Source organism: Eleginops maclovinus, chromosome 15 (assembly GCF_036324505.1).
Source record: "Eleginops maclovinus isolate JMC-PN-2008 ecotype Puerto Natales chromosome 15, JC_Emac_rtc_rv5, whole genome shotgun sequence".
Lineage (NCBI taxonomy): Eukaryota > Metazoa > Chordata > Actinopteri > Perciformes > Eleginopidae > Eleginops > Eleginops maclovinus.
The window spans coordinates 2,798,801-2,819,452 of record NC_086363.1 but is presented as its reverse complement, the minus strand read 5'-3'; the positions used below and the strand labels follow the sequence as shown (position 1 = coordinate 2,819,452).

At 41.2% G+C, this 20,652-nt stretch overlaps 1 protein-coding gene across 3 annotated transcripts in view; it reads left to right on the top strand.

The window, feature by feature from the left end:
* The window catches only part of fam184ab (family with sequence similarity 184 member Ab), a 122,114-nt gene that overhangs the window by 79,865 nt on the left and 21,597 nt on the right, over positions 1-20,652 (top strand). For all 3 annotated transcript variants that reach the window (XM_063901587.1, XM_063901588.1, XM_063901586.1), the window contains exons 13-17: positions 5,147-5,297; positions 8,247-8,459; positions 13,773-13,926; positions 16,203-16,330; positions 20,182-20,366. In XM_063901587.1, the coding sequence (XP_063757657.1) occupies positions 5,147-5,297; positions 8,247-8,459; positions 13,773-13,926; positions 16,203-16,330; positions 20,182-20,366 (831 nt within the window). The remainder of the gene's footprint in view (positions 1-5,146; positions 5,298-8,246; positions 8,460-13,772; positions 13,927-16,202; positions 16,331-20,181; positions 20,367-20,652) is intronic.

Genomic DNA, 20,652 nt, shown 5'->3' with positions numbered 1-20,652 from the left:
GTACTTTTATATTTAATATACAAATTCTACTGTTGAATTCTACTCTGCACATCAAAACTATCGCACTAAAGGGGCATCCAGTGCATTAACGTCTCTTTAACCTCACTATTATTGCCAACCTTATCCTGTTGCTATGTAAAGACTTCTGAATAGCTGTGAACATATATAAGCTCCTGGGGAAAAATAGGTTTCTAAAAGGTGGGGAATTTCTTTTTGTGGACCAATCAAGAAGAATATACCGTAGGCTAATATATGTTTCTTACAGAGGGTGTCTCTCTCCTCCCGTGCTGCTGCATCTCCTCTGTGGTGTCTCTGTGTTCTCTCACCTCAGTTTAATCTGTAAACGCCCCGGATCTTTGCAAAGGTCACACCTGATATTGTTCGATATTTTTAGCCTTTTTCTCACTGCGTGTCTCTCCGTGATATGTTTTATTACTCCGCTTCATTTTCTGTATCCCTGTGTTGAAGGCAGGGCTTCAAAAGTCATCTCGAAACACCGGTATCACTCGCACATTAACCTCCTCACCTGGTAAATCACACAGGGCGTAGAGCTAAATACATCCTGAAATATAGAGGTTAGATATGATACAAAAATACTATGATCTTAAATCTTCAAGATCAAGATTCCTATAATATTGGCCTCTTGATCTTCTGGTTTTTCCACTTTAAGGAGAGGAAACACAATAAAAAAGGGGCCAATGAGTGTCAAGTATAATAAGTGATGTATAAATACCAGGATGCTGCTTAGGAACCTTTCTCCTCCTCCGCCGCGTATCACGGGAAACATCTCAACCTAAATCTGTCAGCAGCTTCTCTCCAGACTCTTTTTATACAACTCCCTGGAAATATGAAGTATATTTAATTTCTTTAAGCCAAACACAAACCGTCCCAATAAGGTCTAGGGGGAAATGGAGACAGTAACACACAATAAAATTGAGAGAGTCAGGGTGAAAGTGGACACAAGTGTAAAGAAATAATGCCTGCAAATATTCCTTAAGTGAGTGGGAGAAGGAGACAAACTATCTCACTTTTGGTCTACTAACAGGAAAAGAAAACAATAACAGAGGTGGCTACAATATCCTAACCTAGTGTTAGTTACAAACATACCTTAATCCTCCACCTCACACCACACACACATTTAACACAGAATAAGCAACACTTCCGACTAAGCAGGCCCAGGTCTGAGAGAGGAGAGAGAACGCTTCCTGGTTTGCCTCCTTTATTTAAGCATTCAATAAACCCAAAATAAAAGTATGGACCTGACAACAAGCGTAGTGTAAAAGCGACAAAAACAAAAGACTTTTAAAAATTCACACTTTTTGTCTCCCAGTCTTTTTTCCTTTTGATTTTCTTTTTCTAACTTTTGACTTTTAAAAGTGTCTCGTTGGTTTTAAAATGAGTGGACTGCAACATTTCTTAGGTGGAAGAAAGCTGTCTGTGAGTTACATTTGAGTCTGAATCTAATAAAAAGAGTGGATCTTGAAAGCAAAGCTCCACACACTGTAGAAACACCAGCACACTGATGTGTTGCTCTTCCCCTCCTCCTCTTCATCAGCTCTCACTCTCCTCCCTTTGTCTCTCCGCACTCAGCCCTTAACTCTCAGCGGAGCGTCTATTCATTCGGTGTTTGGGGTGAGTACACGGTGGTTAGTGAGCCGTCTGCATTAAGGAGGCTGCCTTTAATCCCCGTCCCAGCGTCTCCCTGTGATAGTGTAATCATGGAGAGAGCTGCGGGGATTACCCAGTGAACAGAGGAGGAGGAGGAAGAGCGGATCAGCAGAATAAAGAGCAGCCGGGCTGTTGTGTCTGCTGGTCACACTGGAGACCTTGGAGAGTTTGTTTAGTGTCTGTGTACGGACAAATATCAACGACTGTTTGATGCACTCTGACAAAAAGATACCAGAGGGTTAGAAATGGTGCATTATGTATAATTATTGATAATGCAATGTGTTTTAATGGTGCATTTGTTAAAAAAGGAGCTTATTTTTCTTATTCTAAACAGTAAAGCGGTACAATTCAAGATGTAAAGGCTTTATTGTGGTCAACAGAATAGCTACGCATTGGTTTTTGTGATAAGATTCTTAATTCCAAGGCTCCTCCAACTGTTGGATACCTTAAAAATTAAGGATTATCGTTTACCTTTGTATCTTATAGCATCTTATTATTATTGTATTTCTAATGTTTCACTTCCTGCAAGGTCCTGCTTCCAAAACTTCGCTTTAATTTAAAGTGATTATCGGCGTTAGCATCAAAATGTACCTAAAATACAAAAAGTAAAAGCACTGCAGAAAGTCAAAAATGATATGCAATGTATCTCTTAATTATAAGTATGCATGCATCATTGTGTGCATCACGTTGATGTTGCAGCTGGTAAAGAAGGGGCTTGAGTTTTAAACTATAAACACTGCCAGGTAGCTCGTTAGGTCGACCACGGGATCAGTAAAGCTTTTTAACAGTTATGTACTACATTTATAAAGTCATCAATTACTTTGAAATGGTTTGAATTAGGAGGAAATGGAAATGCTTGAGTACAGAACAAGTATTTAAAAGTTGTACTTAACCCTTAAATGAGCATTCACATATCAATAATTGCTCGTTTCTACACTAAAACACCCCTACTGTATGACACCCTCAATTCACCATCATTACGTCTTTCCCCAACATTTCTCCGTCATTACACCCATGTTGCCTCATTATAACACCTGTTTTACTCCCTTATTCTCCCTATATAACTCCCATATTCCACTGTTTTTACACACACTTGAAGCCTGTCAAATGCCTGCACCCCCCAGGAAACAGAAACCTGTTGAGGGTTAAGTAAAGGACTAAATTGTGTGTCCGTAGTTGTTGAGGACTCATGATCCCCAGAGGATGAAAACAAATGACTTTGGTAACGAGGTGAACATAATATTTAATGTCCCTCATTACCTCGTACACTAGCTCTAATCCCATCTGAGTGTGTGTGAAGAGCTTTTTTTGAACCAATGTGACTTTCATCCTGAAAATACAGTCTCTTTTTAAAGTTGCTGAAGCTCAAACATCCCTTCCTGGCCGTTCTTTGTAGCTGTTGTCATTAATTATGAAGGTCAACGGTAACGGCACAAGCCCTCGGTCTGAGCATGTTTTCAAAGCTTCCTTTGTGGCTTCCAAATGTTTGGCTCGAGGGTTTGCTAGTGACCTTGGAAAAGTAATTTGACTTGAGAATTCTCCACCCAAGAGTCATTTACTGGAAATATTTAGTCACGAAGAAGAAAATATTTAACAAAACACATAAATGGTAGGTAGAAGGACACAAAATATCCAGTTCTTCTGCCTCGTGCTTCGGATTAGTGCTGAAAAACTGGCAAAGAAACCTAATTGAGAACATAACTTGTGGTCGGAGACACGTTGTAACTTCACTTTAATTTGTAACCATACTTTATGAAGTAGGAGAGACACTTCCTCTGGAGGGAACACAGGGATTTTAACCTTTGCAGACCATTTACATGCACTAAAACCTACATATTACAGGAAAGGGAAAACCATTTGCAAGAGACTGAACAGGGGAAAATAATATTAGCTGTAAAATCACACACACACACACACACACACACACACACACACACACACACACACACACACACACACACACACACACACACACACACCACACTTGTGTCATATTTCAAGGTTGATCTTATTTTTTTAAACCACAGATAGTACAGTTCACCTAGGGTGTGTAGTCCTTGTGATTACGGCGGTCTCATACTGTCATGAATAGAAAAAAGAGGTGTATTCGGCTGCTTTCATCAGCAGAGTGTGTGTTCTAGATTAAAGGAGGATTTTGAAAGCAGCTCTTGTGTGAACGAGTAGCCGCTGCAGAGACATCTGCACCGATGTTACGCGATCCGACTGCTTACATCCTGCGAGGCTCCGGCAGCTGCTTTCTGGACCGGTCGTTGCTGTCTGAGAGGAATGGTGTATTTGAGAAGGCATGCACGAGGATTTCAGCGTCTTAACGGAGAACATGTGCCTCACATCTCGCAGGATCCAGCCAATTATCTCCCGACGATTCCTCCGTCTTCTGACAGTTCCTTCTGCCGCTTTCCTTTACCTCTCTCCATCTGCCCAGATGCTATAGAGAGACGCTTATTAGGAAGACCACAGCTCTTTGAAGCCCAGGGCCTTTCAGTGTGTGTGTGTGTGTGTGTGTGTGTGTGTGAGTGAGATTGTGTGTGTGAGTGAGATTGTCTGTGTGTGTGTGTGTGTGTGTGTGTGTGTGTGTGTGTGTGCATTGAAGAGTGTCGGCGTGCTTTATAAAGAAAAAGAACGAGGACATGAATGATGACACGTGCTGCATGGTGACTGTTCAGTGTGTGACTGAACTGCTTTGTGTGTGTGTGTGAACGTGTGTGTTTTTCTGATTATGTGTGTACGTGTGACTATTGCTTCAGTGTGTGTGTGTGTGTGTGTGTGTGAGAGTCCGCCTTCAGTCTGGCACTTTCTGGCTGTCAAAGTGTCACAGAAACGCGCCTGCCTCGATAGTTCGTTTAACAGCTGCCATTTCCACTCCCACACAGCCATTACATTCACACACACACACACACACACACACACACACACACACACACACACACACACACACACACACACACACACACACACACACACACACACACACACACACACACACACACACACACAATGCAGAAAGCTGTTAGCTGCAGAGTGTTGGTCTCTCAATGGATGCAGTGCTCGGTGTAAAAGGATCATTTATTATTCCCTTGAAGCAAATATTGAGCTGTCTTAGAAAGCTTTGCAAAGTTTGTTTGACTTTAATGTGCCCAGATATTGTTGTGTCAACAAAAACAACAACAATACAAAATGTGCATTAAAAAAAACCGCATTAATTTCTAAGAGATTTTAAAATAACGGCAAGGGCTTTAATGTTGAAGGAATGTGGTGAATGCTGGTTTTGTTGCCGGTTCATTGTTCTGTCGATCGCATCTCTTAAGTGTGTGTGTGTGTGTGTGTGTGTGTGTGTGTGTGTGTGTGTGTGTGTGTGTGTGTGTGTGTGTGTGTGTGTGTGTGTGTGTGTGTGTGTGTGTGTGTGTGTGTGTGTGTGTGTGTGTGTGTGTGTGTGTGTGTGTGTGTGTGTGTGTTGCAGGCAGGAGTGTAAGAAGCTGCGTGAGGAGCTGCGAGAGGACCACGAGGAGGACAAGGCCTCGGCGCTGAGTCAGCTGGCTCAGAGCAAAGAGCAGGAGCTGAGCAGCGCCAGGGAGAGCTGGCAGAGGAAGGTGGAGGATCTGCTGGAGCAGGTACGACTGATCTGCGGACACAAGCAGAATGTGCACGGGTTTGGATCTCTTCTGGACTTTATCTGGAATAGCATTACTCCAGGATTGAGCGTTTTTAGGCTCTCAAAAATGAATGGCTTAACACCAAATACGTCCTAAAAAATCTTGATAAATTTAAGTAAATAGACCCTGATTGACAACAAAACAGTTTTCAAATCATCAGTTTTTAATGAAATGCATCCCCTATTTGCTTCAATTCCTCAATATTCTTTTACTTTTTGGATTCTTTATGACGTTTATCATGGAAGCATACGAGAAAAACAAGGATGAGGATGTATTTTTTATAATTGGACGATAAATTGTGATGCATTTTGCCAATAACTGTAATGTAAAAGCTAGGAGAGGCGGGGCTTATATATAATACGTAATATAGGGCTGTTATCTTACATTAAACACATCATAATGCATGTTTGTAAGGGAGTAAACCCTATAAGTGGAGTATTTAGTAGCATAAATGAAATAATGAAGTACAAGTACCTCCATATTGCACAGTGCTTGAGTTAATGTAGCTTCTTCCCAGCACTGAGGATGAGAGGACGTTTCCCTTATTTACCGGTTAAAGATGCTTTTAATCTTCAACTTGAGCTGTGAACACCAGAGGCCTGCAGCCTGTAGTTGAATGGATGTAATTATAGCAGCAGTAAGATAATCAATAGTGAACGAGAGAGGCTCCCGTCTGCAGAGCCCCGCCTCACTCTCACGCTCATTATTTAACGTCGCGGTGAAGACACGGGAGCAGGCGGCCACTGCTAATGACGAATCTTAATGTAGCGTGACAGAGCTCTCCTGTGGTCATCGTACACACACACACACACACACTCTCACACACTCACAGGGTCAGCAGCTGTATTAATGTTCATCCCTGCACGCATGATGTCCATCACACGGCATGTATTGATTAATGCGTCGGCTTCACGCCTCACAATCAGAACAGCCTTATTTATTTACTTGTTGATTAATTATTTACTACATTTGTCAAAGCACAGCAGCAGGTGTTCGACCGCTTGATTGATACACAAGCAGTGTGGGCCGACCTATTTATTTGGAGTTGAGTAAAATATTCAACGTACAAGTGACACAATATTTGTTGGTGTCAAAATATCAATACATTATATTAATAATAACATTTAATAACAATAACCATTTAACCAAAGGACGCTGTACAATAGGACGAGGGGCCGTGACAAAAAGAAAAACACACAAATAAACAAAGGCTAACAAATGTAGGCTACACATCTTGTAGGTGTGCAGGAGGGTGAGGTATGAAAGGGTGCATGGAGAGATTTGTAGGTAAGGGGGAGGAGTTTGTAGAGGAGGCGGGACTTGACCGGGAGCCAGTGGAGGTGACGGAGGGTAGGGGTGATGTGCAAACCTTAGCAGCAAAATTCTGCACGCATTGGAGTCGGTCCAGGGTGTTGTTGTCGCCCCGAACAAACCTCCATTGCAGGAGTCCAGACGGGGGGTGATGAAGGAATGAATTAGGGTTTTCTGCGTGAGCGAGGGCCGTAGATTTGATATGTTTCTGACGTGGAACAAGGTGGATTTTATAACGGACCGGATGTGGGAGTTGAAAGATATCGGTATTGTGGAGCTGCAGAAATGTCCCGGTCCACAATGTTATTCGACACAGAAACACATCTTTATTCAGTACAGATCCTCCCAAAAACATCCCACCATGATCATGATGATTCAGTATATTACATATTTTGTGCAGTAAGTTACAATAACGTTAGAGAAATAATATCCCTATTTCAACGTAAGAAAGTCATGTTGTAGGTTAACCACATGGACTGTAAGTGTTGATGTTGATAAATCCATACACTATTATAAGGGAGAGGCAGGTTTATTTACACAAGACAAGGCGATGCATCGTGCTTTATAACAAACTATACAAGCATAAAGATAGCAATAAAAAACAGTCCAAATACATGAAGAGAGTGACTTCTTAGGTGAAATAAAAGGCAGCAGCAAACACAAAAGTCTCCAGCTTTGATTCAGAAGAGAAAGCCTTGCTATTCTTCATCAGCTTCATTAGAACACAGGAACCGTTTTGCTTTAGCAGGTCTTTCTTTTTTATCTCTACATTTTTTCCCCCAAATCCTCATTATCTGAAGTCGTCTAGACAGACTCATTTGATGAATCATGCTGCAATTTGTTCTAGTGCTGCCCTGCACATTAACCGGAGCTCATTAGGTCCCGCAGTGAACTGAAGAAATGTATTCACTTAAAGAAAGGAACTTTATTGCTTGAAGGATTATCTTTAATGTCCTTTGCTTAAAGCTAATTGATTACCACAGGTTCTCTGTCCTTATAAGTACACATCCAAGATAGGAGAGATAAGTAGCAGCATTATTAAAAGTAAGGGAACGTATGAATGTAAAGTTAGCAGCCAGTAATAACAGTAAAGAGTCTATATCCGTTCATATCAGTATGCCGTGTCTGTCCTGGGACATGTCTCCATGCTTTAATGTTCAGAAAGCTCTTTATGTTTCTCATACTGCCTGTGCTGCAGCTCCTCTTTTCACCCTCTGTCTGAAACCAGAGCCCAGTCTGCTCTGAGTGGTTAACTGATCGGCCCTGTTGTGATTGAACAGCTTCAGGATGTCCCGCCTCTTAGCCCATCACGTACAATGTGTGTGGAGTAGCGAGAACACAGGAATTTTAGCCTTTGCAGACCATTTACATGCACCAAAACCCTATATAACACACTACAGGAAAGGGGAAATCCCAAAACAGCATTAAAGAGCCTCACTAAGTAGTGAATAGCAATTGTATATATTGCACAAAGGTGTTCATTGCAGTCTGTATTGAGTGGTGGTTATACATTCCCACCGCTGCATAAAGAACTTACCTGCGATACGTCCTCTTCTTCCTCCTCTCTGACATGTGTCATGGTCTGTCCCTGTGCAGATCTCCCTGCTGAAGCAGAGTCTGGAGATGCAGCTGTCGCAGTCGCAGTCGTCGCTGCAGCAGCTGCAGCACCAGTTCAGCCAGGAGCGCGAGCACCTGAGGATGCAGCTGGACGAGCTGCAGACGGAGCACCAGCGGAGGCAGCAGCGCCTGCAGGAGGTGCACCTCAGCTCCATGCAGGACATGGAGCACGCCAGGAAGAGGGACCTGAAGGTGGGAGGAGGCAGATATCCACACAAACACACAAACATTTATTAACAAAGCTATCTGGAGATTTGAAATAATACCCAGTAACACTCTTGTCCTTCTTCTTCCCTGCCTGTAGCTGGCACATTGCTACTTTTAGCATGTTACTTCTTTTTTTTAGCATGTTACTTCCAATAACTATGGAATAATTTAAAGGACTTTGCATTAATGCATATTTCATGATTGTGAATGCACTTGTTTACCCTCGTGCAAGTGTTAGTAAGGAAGAAACACACACACACATGGCTCCAGAGCTCTACAAGTGGTCAAACATAGAGCTGAGTTGGATTTTCTGGCATCCTCTTAAATGTGTTTGTAGATGTGCCGTGTGGAAAGAAATGACCTCAAACATATCTCTCGTGCTATAAGCATCTGCAATAAGATCATATCATTTCATATAGTTTGATTTCCATACTGTTTATACAATGGTATGGATATTTGTGCATTTAAAAGATGTGGTAATAGCCACATTTTACATTAGCACCCCTTAAATATTTCAGCCCATATATGGACTGAGAAGAAGGAAAAACGACCTCCAACACACAACCTTTCCTTCAATGAAAAGCTGGATTAAGATCAAATCGATTGATAAATCAGCCTCACTTGTTTAAGTCACTTTTGTCAAAAGCTCAAGCTGCCATTTGTGGATATTTTTGGCAGCGTTTAGTGACACTGCACTCACACAAATCACTGCACAGGTGATCCAGTAGAGAGAAATGCTGCAGGCAATCAGAGAGGTGCATGGCTGAGACTCGGAAGTGAAGTCAGCACCATGGAGAGCTACTGCGTGCGTCCAGGGCTGAATCAGCACCATGGACAGAGATCTGATGTCCGACAATGGGAGCAAAGTGATCTAGAATCATGGCAGAGGAAGTGTGAGACCTCTGCAGTGAAGCAAGGACAGAAAACCTGCATTTCTGGAGGACCTCTCTGGTGCCATCAACTAATTAAATGCAATTAATCCATGCATTTTGAAGAACCCTCAGACGATGATCTGCAGCCGTTATGTAATCTCCTCTTCCAGAAGCTCCACCCATGACATTTATATCCAGCAGAGGCTTGTCAGAGTCAAGGTTAGCGTGGCGGTGAGTCATCATCGCTCACTCTCTGTGACAGCAGACGGCTTCCACATCAAGACGCTCTTCTGACAGCTTCCCCCCCTTTATAATGTCAAAATATGAATGTACACACGCCTCGAGGTGCCAAAGGAAATGTTCCTCAACGCTAATCCGACCCTATCACAGTCAAGGTCGATTTGGATGAGCTATACATCACAGTCCCGAAATCCCCTCTCCGACTCGGACGCTGTAATTGTTGTAATGCTTGAGTCTGAAGAGGCTGCTCTATCAAACATTCACCTCCCTCCTCTACTTGTTTCTTCTCCAATACTAACACACAACTGTCAGCTAAGTACATTTACTCAAGTATCTACATAAGGAGGACATATTATGCTCATTTTGGGGTTCATATTTGTATTTTATGACCCAACTTTGAGATGTTTCCATGCTTTAATGTTCAAAAAGCTCTCTTCTGTCTGAAACCAGAGCCCAGTCTGCTCTGATTGGTCGGCTGGCTTGCTCTGCTGTGATTAGTCAACAGCTTCTGGTGCACACACTCTTTAATATTTCAACAAATCTGAGCAAACACTCTCATTTCTTTCATCACACTCTCAGTTAATAAGCCGGGGAATAACGTGATAAAAGCTCAACGGACGGGCTTTTATTGTGGCGGGGTGCTTATATATTTCTGTCAGCAGTGCAGGGAGGGAGAAAACTCAATTATCCAAAGTGTAGGCATTAGAGTGTGTGTGTGTGTGTGTGTGTGTGTGTGTGTGTGTGTGGTAGATTCATTCAGTTTGTCTGGCGTTATCTGCTTGCAGACAGTAACATGCTGGGAGTAATAAAGTTGTTGCAAATCCTCGCGACACAAACACACGAGCATAACCTAATTTAGCTCCCGAACTTCTCGCCTCTAAAAAGCTACAAATAGCAGCGGAGTGTGTGTGTTGAGTGTGTGTGTGTTGAGTGTGTGTGTGTGTGTGTGTGTGTGCGCAGCGTCTGACAGGATATTGCTTTCCTTATCATCTTCTGTCGCACTTATCTTATCTCTCACACTCCTGCTCACTACATCATCTGCCTGTCTGCTTTCAGAGGGAGGATTGTCTAACCTCCGCTGCGCATTTGTATACAAAACTTAGAAAATGCCTGAGTAATAAAGGAGTGGGTGTGTGTGTGTGGGGGGGGGGGGCATTATAAGACCCCACTGACCCTCTTACAGGAGCAAGACCAGTGACTTAAATTATTACGCCTCTCTCTGTGGTCATTCTGTGTCTCTCTGTGGTACTTCTGTGTCTCTCTGTGGTACTTCTGTGTCTCTCTGTGGTACTTCTGTGTCTCTCTGTGGTACTTCTGTGTCTCTCTGTGGTACTTCTGTGTCTCTCTGTGGTACTTCTGTGTCTCTCTGTGGTACTTCTGTGCCGTTTTGTGGAAATGTTGTGCATTTTGTGTCTTTTTGTACTCATTTTCTAAACTTTTTTCCCCTAAAAATATCATTTTTGTGCTCATTTTGTGTTTTGGTGGTAATTTTACGTCTTTTTGTTGTCATTTTTTAAACTTTTTTAGTCTTCTTAGTCTTAATGTGGCCTTTTTGTATCTTTTTGTAGTCGTTTGTGGTCCGTTGGTGTCTTTGTGTGGTCCTTTTGTGAGTTTTTTTCATCATTTTGTGGTAATTTTTTCGTTTTTGTGCCATTTTTGATAATGTTGTGGTCATCTTATGTCTTTTGTGGTCATCCTGTGTGTTTTTTCAGTTATTTTTTGTCTTTCTTTGGTCCTTCTGTGCTGTTTTGTGCTTTTCGGTGCATTTTGTGGTCATTTGGTGTCATTTTGTACTGTTTTTAAACTTTATTCATCATTTTTTTGTTCTTATTTTGTGTCTTTCTCGTAATTTCTTGTTATTTTTTTGTCTTCTTAGTCTTAACGTGGCCTTTTCGTAGTCGTTTGTGGTCCTTTGGTGTCTTTGTTTGGTCCTTTTGTGAAATTAATTTTGTATCTTTTTTGAGGAGATTTAGTGACTTTTTCCAACATTTGGTGTCTTATTGTGTGTCTTGTGTGTCATATTGTGTGTCATATTGTGTGTCTTATTGTGTCCTTTTGGTCATTTTTTATGTGATTTGCCCTCATTCTGTGAGTTTACGCAAAAGGAGAGTGCATTGAAACATAATGCAGAGTGAACGGATACTTTGGTGAGGAAATGAGGCTGAATGCTAGTTGTCTTTGTATTGTAATGGGAAGCTTGTTTTATTTATCATACCAACATCGTTATGCTTCCTCTGACTCGTTAAGATCTTGTCTTTAATGAACTGTAGCACGTCTGTTTCCAGTGTTACCATAAAAGCAGCATGGCTTCCCCGTCAAACGCTAAGAGCCAGAGACTGATGTTCGATGACTCTGAACGAGGCGCATTTGAATATTCAGGGCTCTCTTCTAACCATGAATCATTTCCCAAAGGCATTTCATATCAGTGAATTAAAATGCCGCAGATGTCGCCGTCCATCTTTCTATGAATATCATTTTAAGACGGTTCCTTGTTGATGGGCTGTAGTTATAATTTGCAAAATGGCATCTTAATGTTTTACTGACAGAAAATGGCTTAATGTGTGTGTGTGTGTGTGTGTGTGTGTGTGTGTGTGTGTGTGTGTGTGTGTGTGTGTGTGTGTGTGTGTGTGTGTGTGTGTGTGTGTGTGTGTGTGTGTGTGTGTGTGTGTGTGTGCACAGCAGCTTTATGTCTCCGATGGGATCCCTTTATGGCTCTGTGTAGTAATGAAACTGAGACCACAAGTCTATCAAACATTCCTACAATATTTTACATTAACTTCATTTATAACACGAGTCTGAAAGGGCCTGTTTGACCCGTTACATGCCTGTGAAGATTAGGTATTATAGAGGATTGAGGCCAACCCCCCTGCCTGAAAAGCCTCCATTGGACTCCTTTGTTTACTCCCTGAACATAATGACATCACGATGAAACACTCACGCTTCTATTGGCTAGCGCTCCAACACATTGTACGTGATAGGCTAAGGGGCGGGACATCTCCAGGCGGGTGACCAATCACTACAGAGCTGGCCAGCTATCTAATCAGAGCAGACTGGGCTCTGGTTTCAGACAGAGGGTGAAAAGAGGAGCTGCAGCACAGGCAGTATGAGAGAACATAACGAGCTTTTTGAACATTAGAGCACGGCAAACTTGATCTTACCCACATTTCACACAAAAGCACGCTATCCAAAGAACACTTTTACTGTACAGTCTGCCATAAAACAGGATTATAGGTAGAACATTTTTTGTCATATGTCGTCGATACTTCAGTCCTGTGTTCGGTTGCAGTTTTCTCGGCCTTACCTTGCTTTGTGGCTCTGCCTCTAAGTGGTCAAATGGGATATCGGTCTCAGTTTATTCTCGGCCAACGAGCCAGCTGACAGCCAACAGATCAGATTGACGAGCTCACTGTCACAGTTCACACTACAAGCGTCATTTGGGTTTGTTGAAAGAAGCTTTGGTTGTAATGCTTCCTAAAACAGCATTGCAGGTCAGCCGTGTTATGGCCTGGGAACTACATTGTGTATAGAAGAGCTTGTCAGTTTTAACTCATATCAGTCTTATAAAGTTAAGATTCAGTCGAGGCAGTTCTGAACAGGAAATCATTGCAAATGTCAGCAAACTTTTCTACGGTGTTTCCTTTGAGACGCAACCAAAAAGGTGACCTTACCTTTTCTCAAAACTCCAGGATGCATCTGTCTATATACCGATGTATTTTGATGTGAGAGAATATAGAAGTGTGCAGCAGAGTGACCTTCAATAGTTTTTCCCTCACAGTTATGAAGGTCGTGTTGAACAGGAATCTGTAAGCAAACCTCTTAAAGAAAATCTGCCAAACATGGAGGATTTTATCTGGATTCTTTAATGCATTTTGACAGGAGGTGCTGGTGTTTCAGTGCAGTTCAATTCAGTGTATGTTGATTGGGCAGTTTCTCCTCCTGCCCTTATAGAGGATTTAAAATAATGCTAATTCACTTCCTTATCCCCCACTTTTTCATTTCCATTTTCATATCTATCTTACTTCCCCTCCTACTCCATCATCTCTGCCTCTGTCCTCAACTTTTTATCCTCAAATGTCCCTCTTACTCTCCCTCCCTTTTCCCCACTTTCTTTACTCCTCTTATCCTTCCCTGTTCCCCTAACTCCCCCACCACCACATCTTTTCCTCCCCTCTCCTCCCCCCATCAGGAGTTGGAGGAGCGTCTCCGCCATCACCACCACGCTGAGCTGCAGTCTATGAGAGAGGCTCACCGGCAGAGCATCGAGACGCTCAAACAGCAGTCAGAACAGGAGCTGCAGACACTGCGCTTTGAGCTGGAGGACGAGGGCAAAGCCATGCTGGGTAAGAACTACGTGCGTGCATGCGTGTGTGGGTGCATGCATTAAAAAGATTCACCCTCCCATGACCCTTTAGCACACTTTCCCTTTCAACAAAATGACTTAGCAATGCTCCAATTCAGGGTTTCGGTGGAAAATGAGGTCAAACTGAAAGAAGAAACTAAAACTTTTCAACATGGAAAAAGTTATTTAAAACTGCTACTTCCAGATGTACAAGTACACGTGTTTTTGCCAGAATACAGTCGTGATTCAAGAAGCAGTTTGATATGTTCCAAGAAAATACAAAACACGAGGAAGCACAATCATATCATAGTCACATAACACCCTATAAAGACAAGTGCACTGTACAAAGTAGGTCTTGCATTCAAGACTGCAAGTATAAGCATCAAGATATACTTAAATACAAAAGTACTCAGCCTGCAAAGCAGTATATATTAGATTATTGAATTACACCCATTGATACGTTGATGTGTGTGTTTATGCTTTAGTTATAATCTCAAATGCAACCTGCAAAAAAGGTGACCCTAATGCACAGTCTTACAATTCAAGTGGATATTAAAATTGTGTCAAAATAAGACCTGTGGCTCAATGCTTCAAATACTACAGAGGGAATCTGTCTCCGTCATTTACAGTTGTTTAGTTAAAAGGCTAACATGAATGTACTGTAAATGATAGAGAGGCTATATTATTTCTCTTTCAGGTTCCACCAATCACGACAGTTCTGGAAAACAATAACAAATGTAGATGTTTGCATCGATCGCATTGGAAAACATTGAAAATAACGAGCAATACATTTTCATTTGAAGCTGCTGTGACCCTTTAATCATAGATCTAATATTGGATGGATGTTGTCTGATTTATGAGGCTTCATCCCTTCTTTCTTACCAAACTCAACTCAGGAATGAGAGAACTTCAGTGCGCAGCCTGTGTTTTTATATGAAGTGAAATAGGATATGAATGGAGTGTAATATCAGCAGGAACAGTGAGCTGCAGAGAAGTCTCTTTTATGGCCGGTTTTCAGAGCGGACCCACCAGTGCTGTGATAAATGTTCTTCCATTAACCTTCATGTCACGGTCCCGACACTGGAGAGCTGCTCACATCCATCCCTCACCTCCCACATCCTTTCATTACCTTCTCACTCTATCTTCCCCCCTCTCTCTTACTTCACTTCATTTTCTCCTTGAGTGTGTGTGTGTGTGTGTGTGTGTGTCCACATATCCTGACATTATGAATGTGTCTTCCATTCGAGTAGAAAGCTAATAATGTGTGTTCCCCCTCTGTGTGCTTTTTCTAACCCATTAGAAAGTTGTTCATTGGAGTGAGGATTAAAGGCCACTTGGGTAAAAGCAGCCACGGTCATAAAACAGGCTTTATTTATTTATTTAGCAATAAAAACGCCTTTGCTTTTAATGCTTTTTTTTTTTTTTGAAAGCACACTAAAGGTCGGTGGAGACTTTTTGTAACAAGCCTGAAAATGACTGAGTCTGAGATGTGCAGAAAGGCTCTGTGCTCTCCTCTGTTCTGCACAAATGTCATCAGTTCAGTGCAGATTTGAGTTGCTAGGCAGATTAGACACAGTTCCTCTTGAGACAACTGATCGTGGTCTAACGATGCCTGTTTGTCCACAAATTAATAAACGAGTGACTTTTTCTTTTATTAGAGAACATAAAAAAGACAACTGCTCTTTGACTTTAACTCAAGACAGAGAAAGTTTAGCTCCCTGGATCGCCATTTCTTCTACGATCGATTTTAAATCATCAGTCAAACTAACTTTATTCTTGAAGGAACTTTCTAATGTGAACCTTCAATAATGTATTAACTGTCAGATACTTAACATTGTTTTATCTTCTATTTAGAGATGTTTATATTGTATCACTTTTTATTTTATACATTTTTTAAAATTTCCAATTAACGTGCAATACTTGGTTTTACATTCTGCTGCAACGACAACATTTCCCAATTTGGGATCAATAAAGTATATCTTATGTTATTTAAATGCACTTCACTGATCTCTACAAGCTACTGACGAGATGAAGCTTATTACAAGTATTACAATTCTATAAACTAAACATTAAATAAGATCAGCACTTAACTGTTAATGAAACTAAATACAGCAAAGTAGTTCTAAAGATGATTTTAGAATGAGTGTAAACCGTTAAACTATAGAATTATAAAACACTTTGGATCTTTTCTTCTATCTTTATGAACTTTACATGTATTTTATTTAAGTTATTTATATTTATTTTGAACTCGTACTCTGTCCTTCTCTTGCGGTCCAGCCTCTCTGCGGTCAGAGTTGAACCACATCCACGCGTCGGCCATCGAACACCTGAGACAGACGCACCAACAGGAAGCAGCCGTCGCCAAGTTGGAGCTGGAGAAGACCCTGGAGAACAACCGGATACAGGTAGGACCTTTACCAGGGAAGCATCCAGAACATCAATTGGGATTTAATCAATACACTTTTTAAATATACAGCTGCAAACGTAAAAACTGAAGTCCTTAGAGTTGATCATTTGTGGACAGCAGTGAAGAGTGAGGGTGATATGAATGAGATTCAAATAAACTGGATTATATACTGCATTGTTTCCTGTATGACGGCAGCTTCAAACCAATAAAATATGTAACTACTTATAAAACTACCACACAGAGAGATGATTACACATATATATATTGAGTCAAAACTGCTCTAAAAAATGCTTACAACAAAAAGTATGAAATAATTTGTCAAGTCTTCAATTTATATAACATTTACATAAGAGTTTGCACACTTGGAAATTGTGAGGGGTAGTTTTTTTAAATAACAAAACAATTATTATATATATAAAGTACTTTTTATCAAACTGATAAGAAAAAAAGTTCAGATATTTTATTTTTTTGAGTATTTTTTTATTAGACTTTCATTTAAATCTCTGCCGATTTGCACTCAGAAATGAAATAGCCATAGTGCCTCAAATACCAGCTGCAACAGGCTCACACACACACACACACACACACACACACACACACACACACACACACACACACACACACACACTCACACACACTCAGCAGGCGACCCTCTCACCGGCTCTTGTAAATCTCACTAATTACCCCGAACACGGTGAGTTCCTCTCTCGGCTCCTCGTCCTACAGATGTTCTCTCAGAGCTGCACAGCTGGACCTCTCCTCTCTCCCCACTGCCCGCCATCGGTCCCTCTCATCTACTGTTGCCACGGCGATAGGGAGTCAATGCAGGCTAATGCTCCGACGTTGCTCCCTGTCAGTCATAGGGCTGCAGCTAAAACAGTTCATATTTCAATCGATTCCTGAAGCTAAAGGTCTCATATTGGAGTCTCTGCTGCAGAACACAAGCGTGTTTTTGACCCCCAAATAGATCTAAGTAGTTTATTTGTCATTTAAATAATGCATCTGTTCCTTCTATATGTACTAGAATGACTTAGAGGGGCCCAATTATGCTCATTTGAGTCCAATGGAAGCGTTTCACCTTTGGGATTTAAGCCTTTGCAGACCATTTACATGCACTAAAACCTGTGTAACTGTTGAACTACAGGAAAGGGAAAACCCCCAAAAAGCATAATATGGCCCCTTTAAGAGAAGATGCATGAGGCTGACAAATCAAAATGAGCTTGAATTTAGGAGTCTGTCTTCTTAAAACGTACACATCTTAAATACTATCAACCATCTTAACAAATCAGCTCAAGCAAAGTCACTTTAAACACCTTTTCTTGCTTTTTGAGGGATGTTTTTGACCTTCTTCACCAGAGAATCAGCAGAGAAATGCAAAATATGAGGACAAAGATTGAGAGACATTCAAAAGACATGCAACAAAGGATCAGTATTCTGAATATTGAAGTTATATTATGTTATTGAGGCAGATTCCACTGACTTAAAAGTCACTTTAGTCTTTCTTTCCTTTAATCATCTGCTGTTATCTCCTGTTATGCTTTATAATAGTGTGTGTGTGTGTGTGTGTGTGTGTGTGTGTGTGTGTGTGTGTGTGTGTGTGTGTGTGTGTGTGTGTGTGTGTGTGTGTGTGTGTGTGTGTGTGTGTGTGTGTGTGTGTGTGTGTGTGTGTGTGTGTACTTAGCTGTGATCAATTATCACATCATCAGCGTCCCTGCACATCACTTATTCACTCTGTTCTATTTCCATTACATTGTTCTATTTAGGATGAAGCTTTCAGTGTTTTTGACAAAGTGCTTCTTCTTCTCTCTTCTTCTTCTTCCTCTCTGAACTTAAAATAACTTTTTTTTAAAATCAAAATACGTCACATATCTTAAAGGTTCTGTCATTTTAGCTCTCTTGTAAATGCCAGTCCAATACTTCAATCATTATTTCCCTGTCTGTTCAGTTTCTTTCTATTTAATCTGCAGTGATTGTGATTCTATTAGCTAGCACTCCAACACACTGTGCGTGATAGGCTAAGGAAAGGCTAAGAGGCGGGACATCTGTACACGGGTTGACCAATCACAACAGAGCTGGTCAGCTAACCAATCAGAGCAGACTGGGCTCTGGTTTCAGACATTCTTTTAATGTTAAAGCATCTAAATATGTCACAGTAGAGACACAAAATACAAAACACAGTGGCTTATATCTCAGGTTGAACATCAAAAAGACAATATTTGCTTTACATTTGATTAACTTGGACCTCTGAAATAGTCCAAATACAATACATTCTCTTCAAATCATCCTGCATTTATTTTGTGTGTTTGTGGCTTTTTGTTATTATTACTTAGTTGCCTTTGTGCGTCCTCACTCCCCAGAATGGCGCCAACATAGAGATGATATGGAGAGTGAAATGAGTAAATGAGTCATTAAGGATTAATCTGCCCTGTCCCCATTGTGTTTAATTGGGCCGCTAGTTTTTATAGACAGCAGAAATCAGCCAATCACTTTAAATTAGAAATGTTGAGGGACGCTCAGATAGAGACGGACAGTGACCATGAAGTTATTATACACCATTATGGCTTTTGGCTGTATGAACACAGTCTTTGCAATCACTAAGTGGAGGGAGATTTATGCAGAGTGGGGAATCATTATTAACGGACTATATTTTGACAGTATTTAATGTGACTCTGATGGAGTTAAGAGGCTGTTTGAACATCTTCGTTAAAGTCTCTAATCATGATGATCAACGTGGCAAACAAAGTCCACTTTCTTGTTATTATAATGTGGATTTTAACAGAGTTGTAGCGACTTTCTTATAAAACTGGACTCGTTGTAAAGGCGTTTTGCGTCAGAGCTGGATTGAACCTACGCCTTGTTCTCTGCCTCCCCGCTGAGAAAATCACTCGTTCATTTCCCCACTTTGAAATCACGACTTGTGTACCCCAGAGTCTCAAGTCATCAGAAACTCAGGAGGGAAGAGACGCTCAGCGGGGGGGCGTTAGTCATTTAGATCGTCGGTGGGCATGGACGTCATTCAGAGACGTGGAGAACTTTAAAAATCATAACGAGGGATTCAACAAAAGCACATGGGTTTGTGTGTGCCGCTTTGGAAATGTTGAAGCTTTACTAGATTCATTTTTATATATTCTAACACTCCCTCTTCCCCTCTCTTCTTCTTCACACATACTAACCAGCAGAGGTGTCACTTATCCTTTTACAAACTAGAGGTCTAAGAGATGTCATAACACTCTTTTCTCAAGTGGCCCTTTAGGTACTAAAGTCGAGAGCAATACATATTGTTATACACAACCATACTGAGCATTTATGAGAGCAGAGTGGCCAAGTCTACAGTTATGGTTACAGTGCACTGTGGGACAGTGAATGTTAATGGTTCCCTGTCAAGTCATTTATTAATTACCCCAAATTAACAGCCTTAGATTATATATCTCATTTGAGTATGGGTCCAGGTTACATCACAGGCTACTTATGAACAAAAACTGAATGCTTACAGTATGAAAATGTTATGCGATACAGCTTTTTTGTCACCATTTTGCCTAAGTTTAGATATACGGTGCCTCTAAGTTGATGTAAATATGACATAATTGGGTTAAAACTACAAGAAGGACAGTGCAAATTAAAGGCATTAATACAATATTAAATATAGGAGGTAAACAAACAAAGTAAGTACAAAACCAAGGTAAAAATAAACAGCATAATGAAGCCAGGTGAACATATGAACTGAATGAAGTAAAATGACAGAAGTAAATTGTCCTTGAAGACAAAGAAGTAATCAAAAAATCATTAGTGATCAATTCCCACTCTGGGATGTAGAAAATGAACGTTGTGGTTTTTTTTTTGTCTCGGTAGGAGCGTGAGCTGCTGGGCCGGATCACGGAGCTGCAGGAGGAGGTCTCCCGGAGGAAGAGTCACGTGGCTCAGCTGGACCACCAGATCCACACCCTGAACGAGAACATCAGCACCCTGACCAAAGAGCTGGAGCTCAAAGGGAAGGAGGTGCTGAAGATCCGCAGCGAGGCCAACCAGCAGATCAGGTACTACTCCCAGTACTACTGCAACATTTCATTACTGTCCTGCACTGAAGCATAAAGCCATTAGCATCCTCCTTACCATGTCTGATATCAGATGCACCCTCTTTCTGTGTCAGATTCAGTCTCTACAATATTCACGGTCACGCGGTTGGACTCGGTATTACTGGACCAGTAAAAGCAGTTCCTCTTAATTCACTGTAGCCTGGCAACACTGATGAATATGTCTCACATGAATTCAGTGCAGTGGTCCTCGAGGTTCCTGTTTTCTCTTTTGTTTGCCTGTATTTTA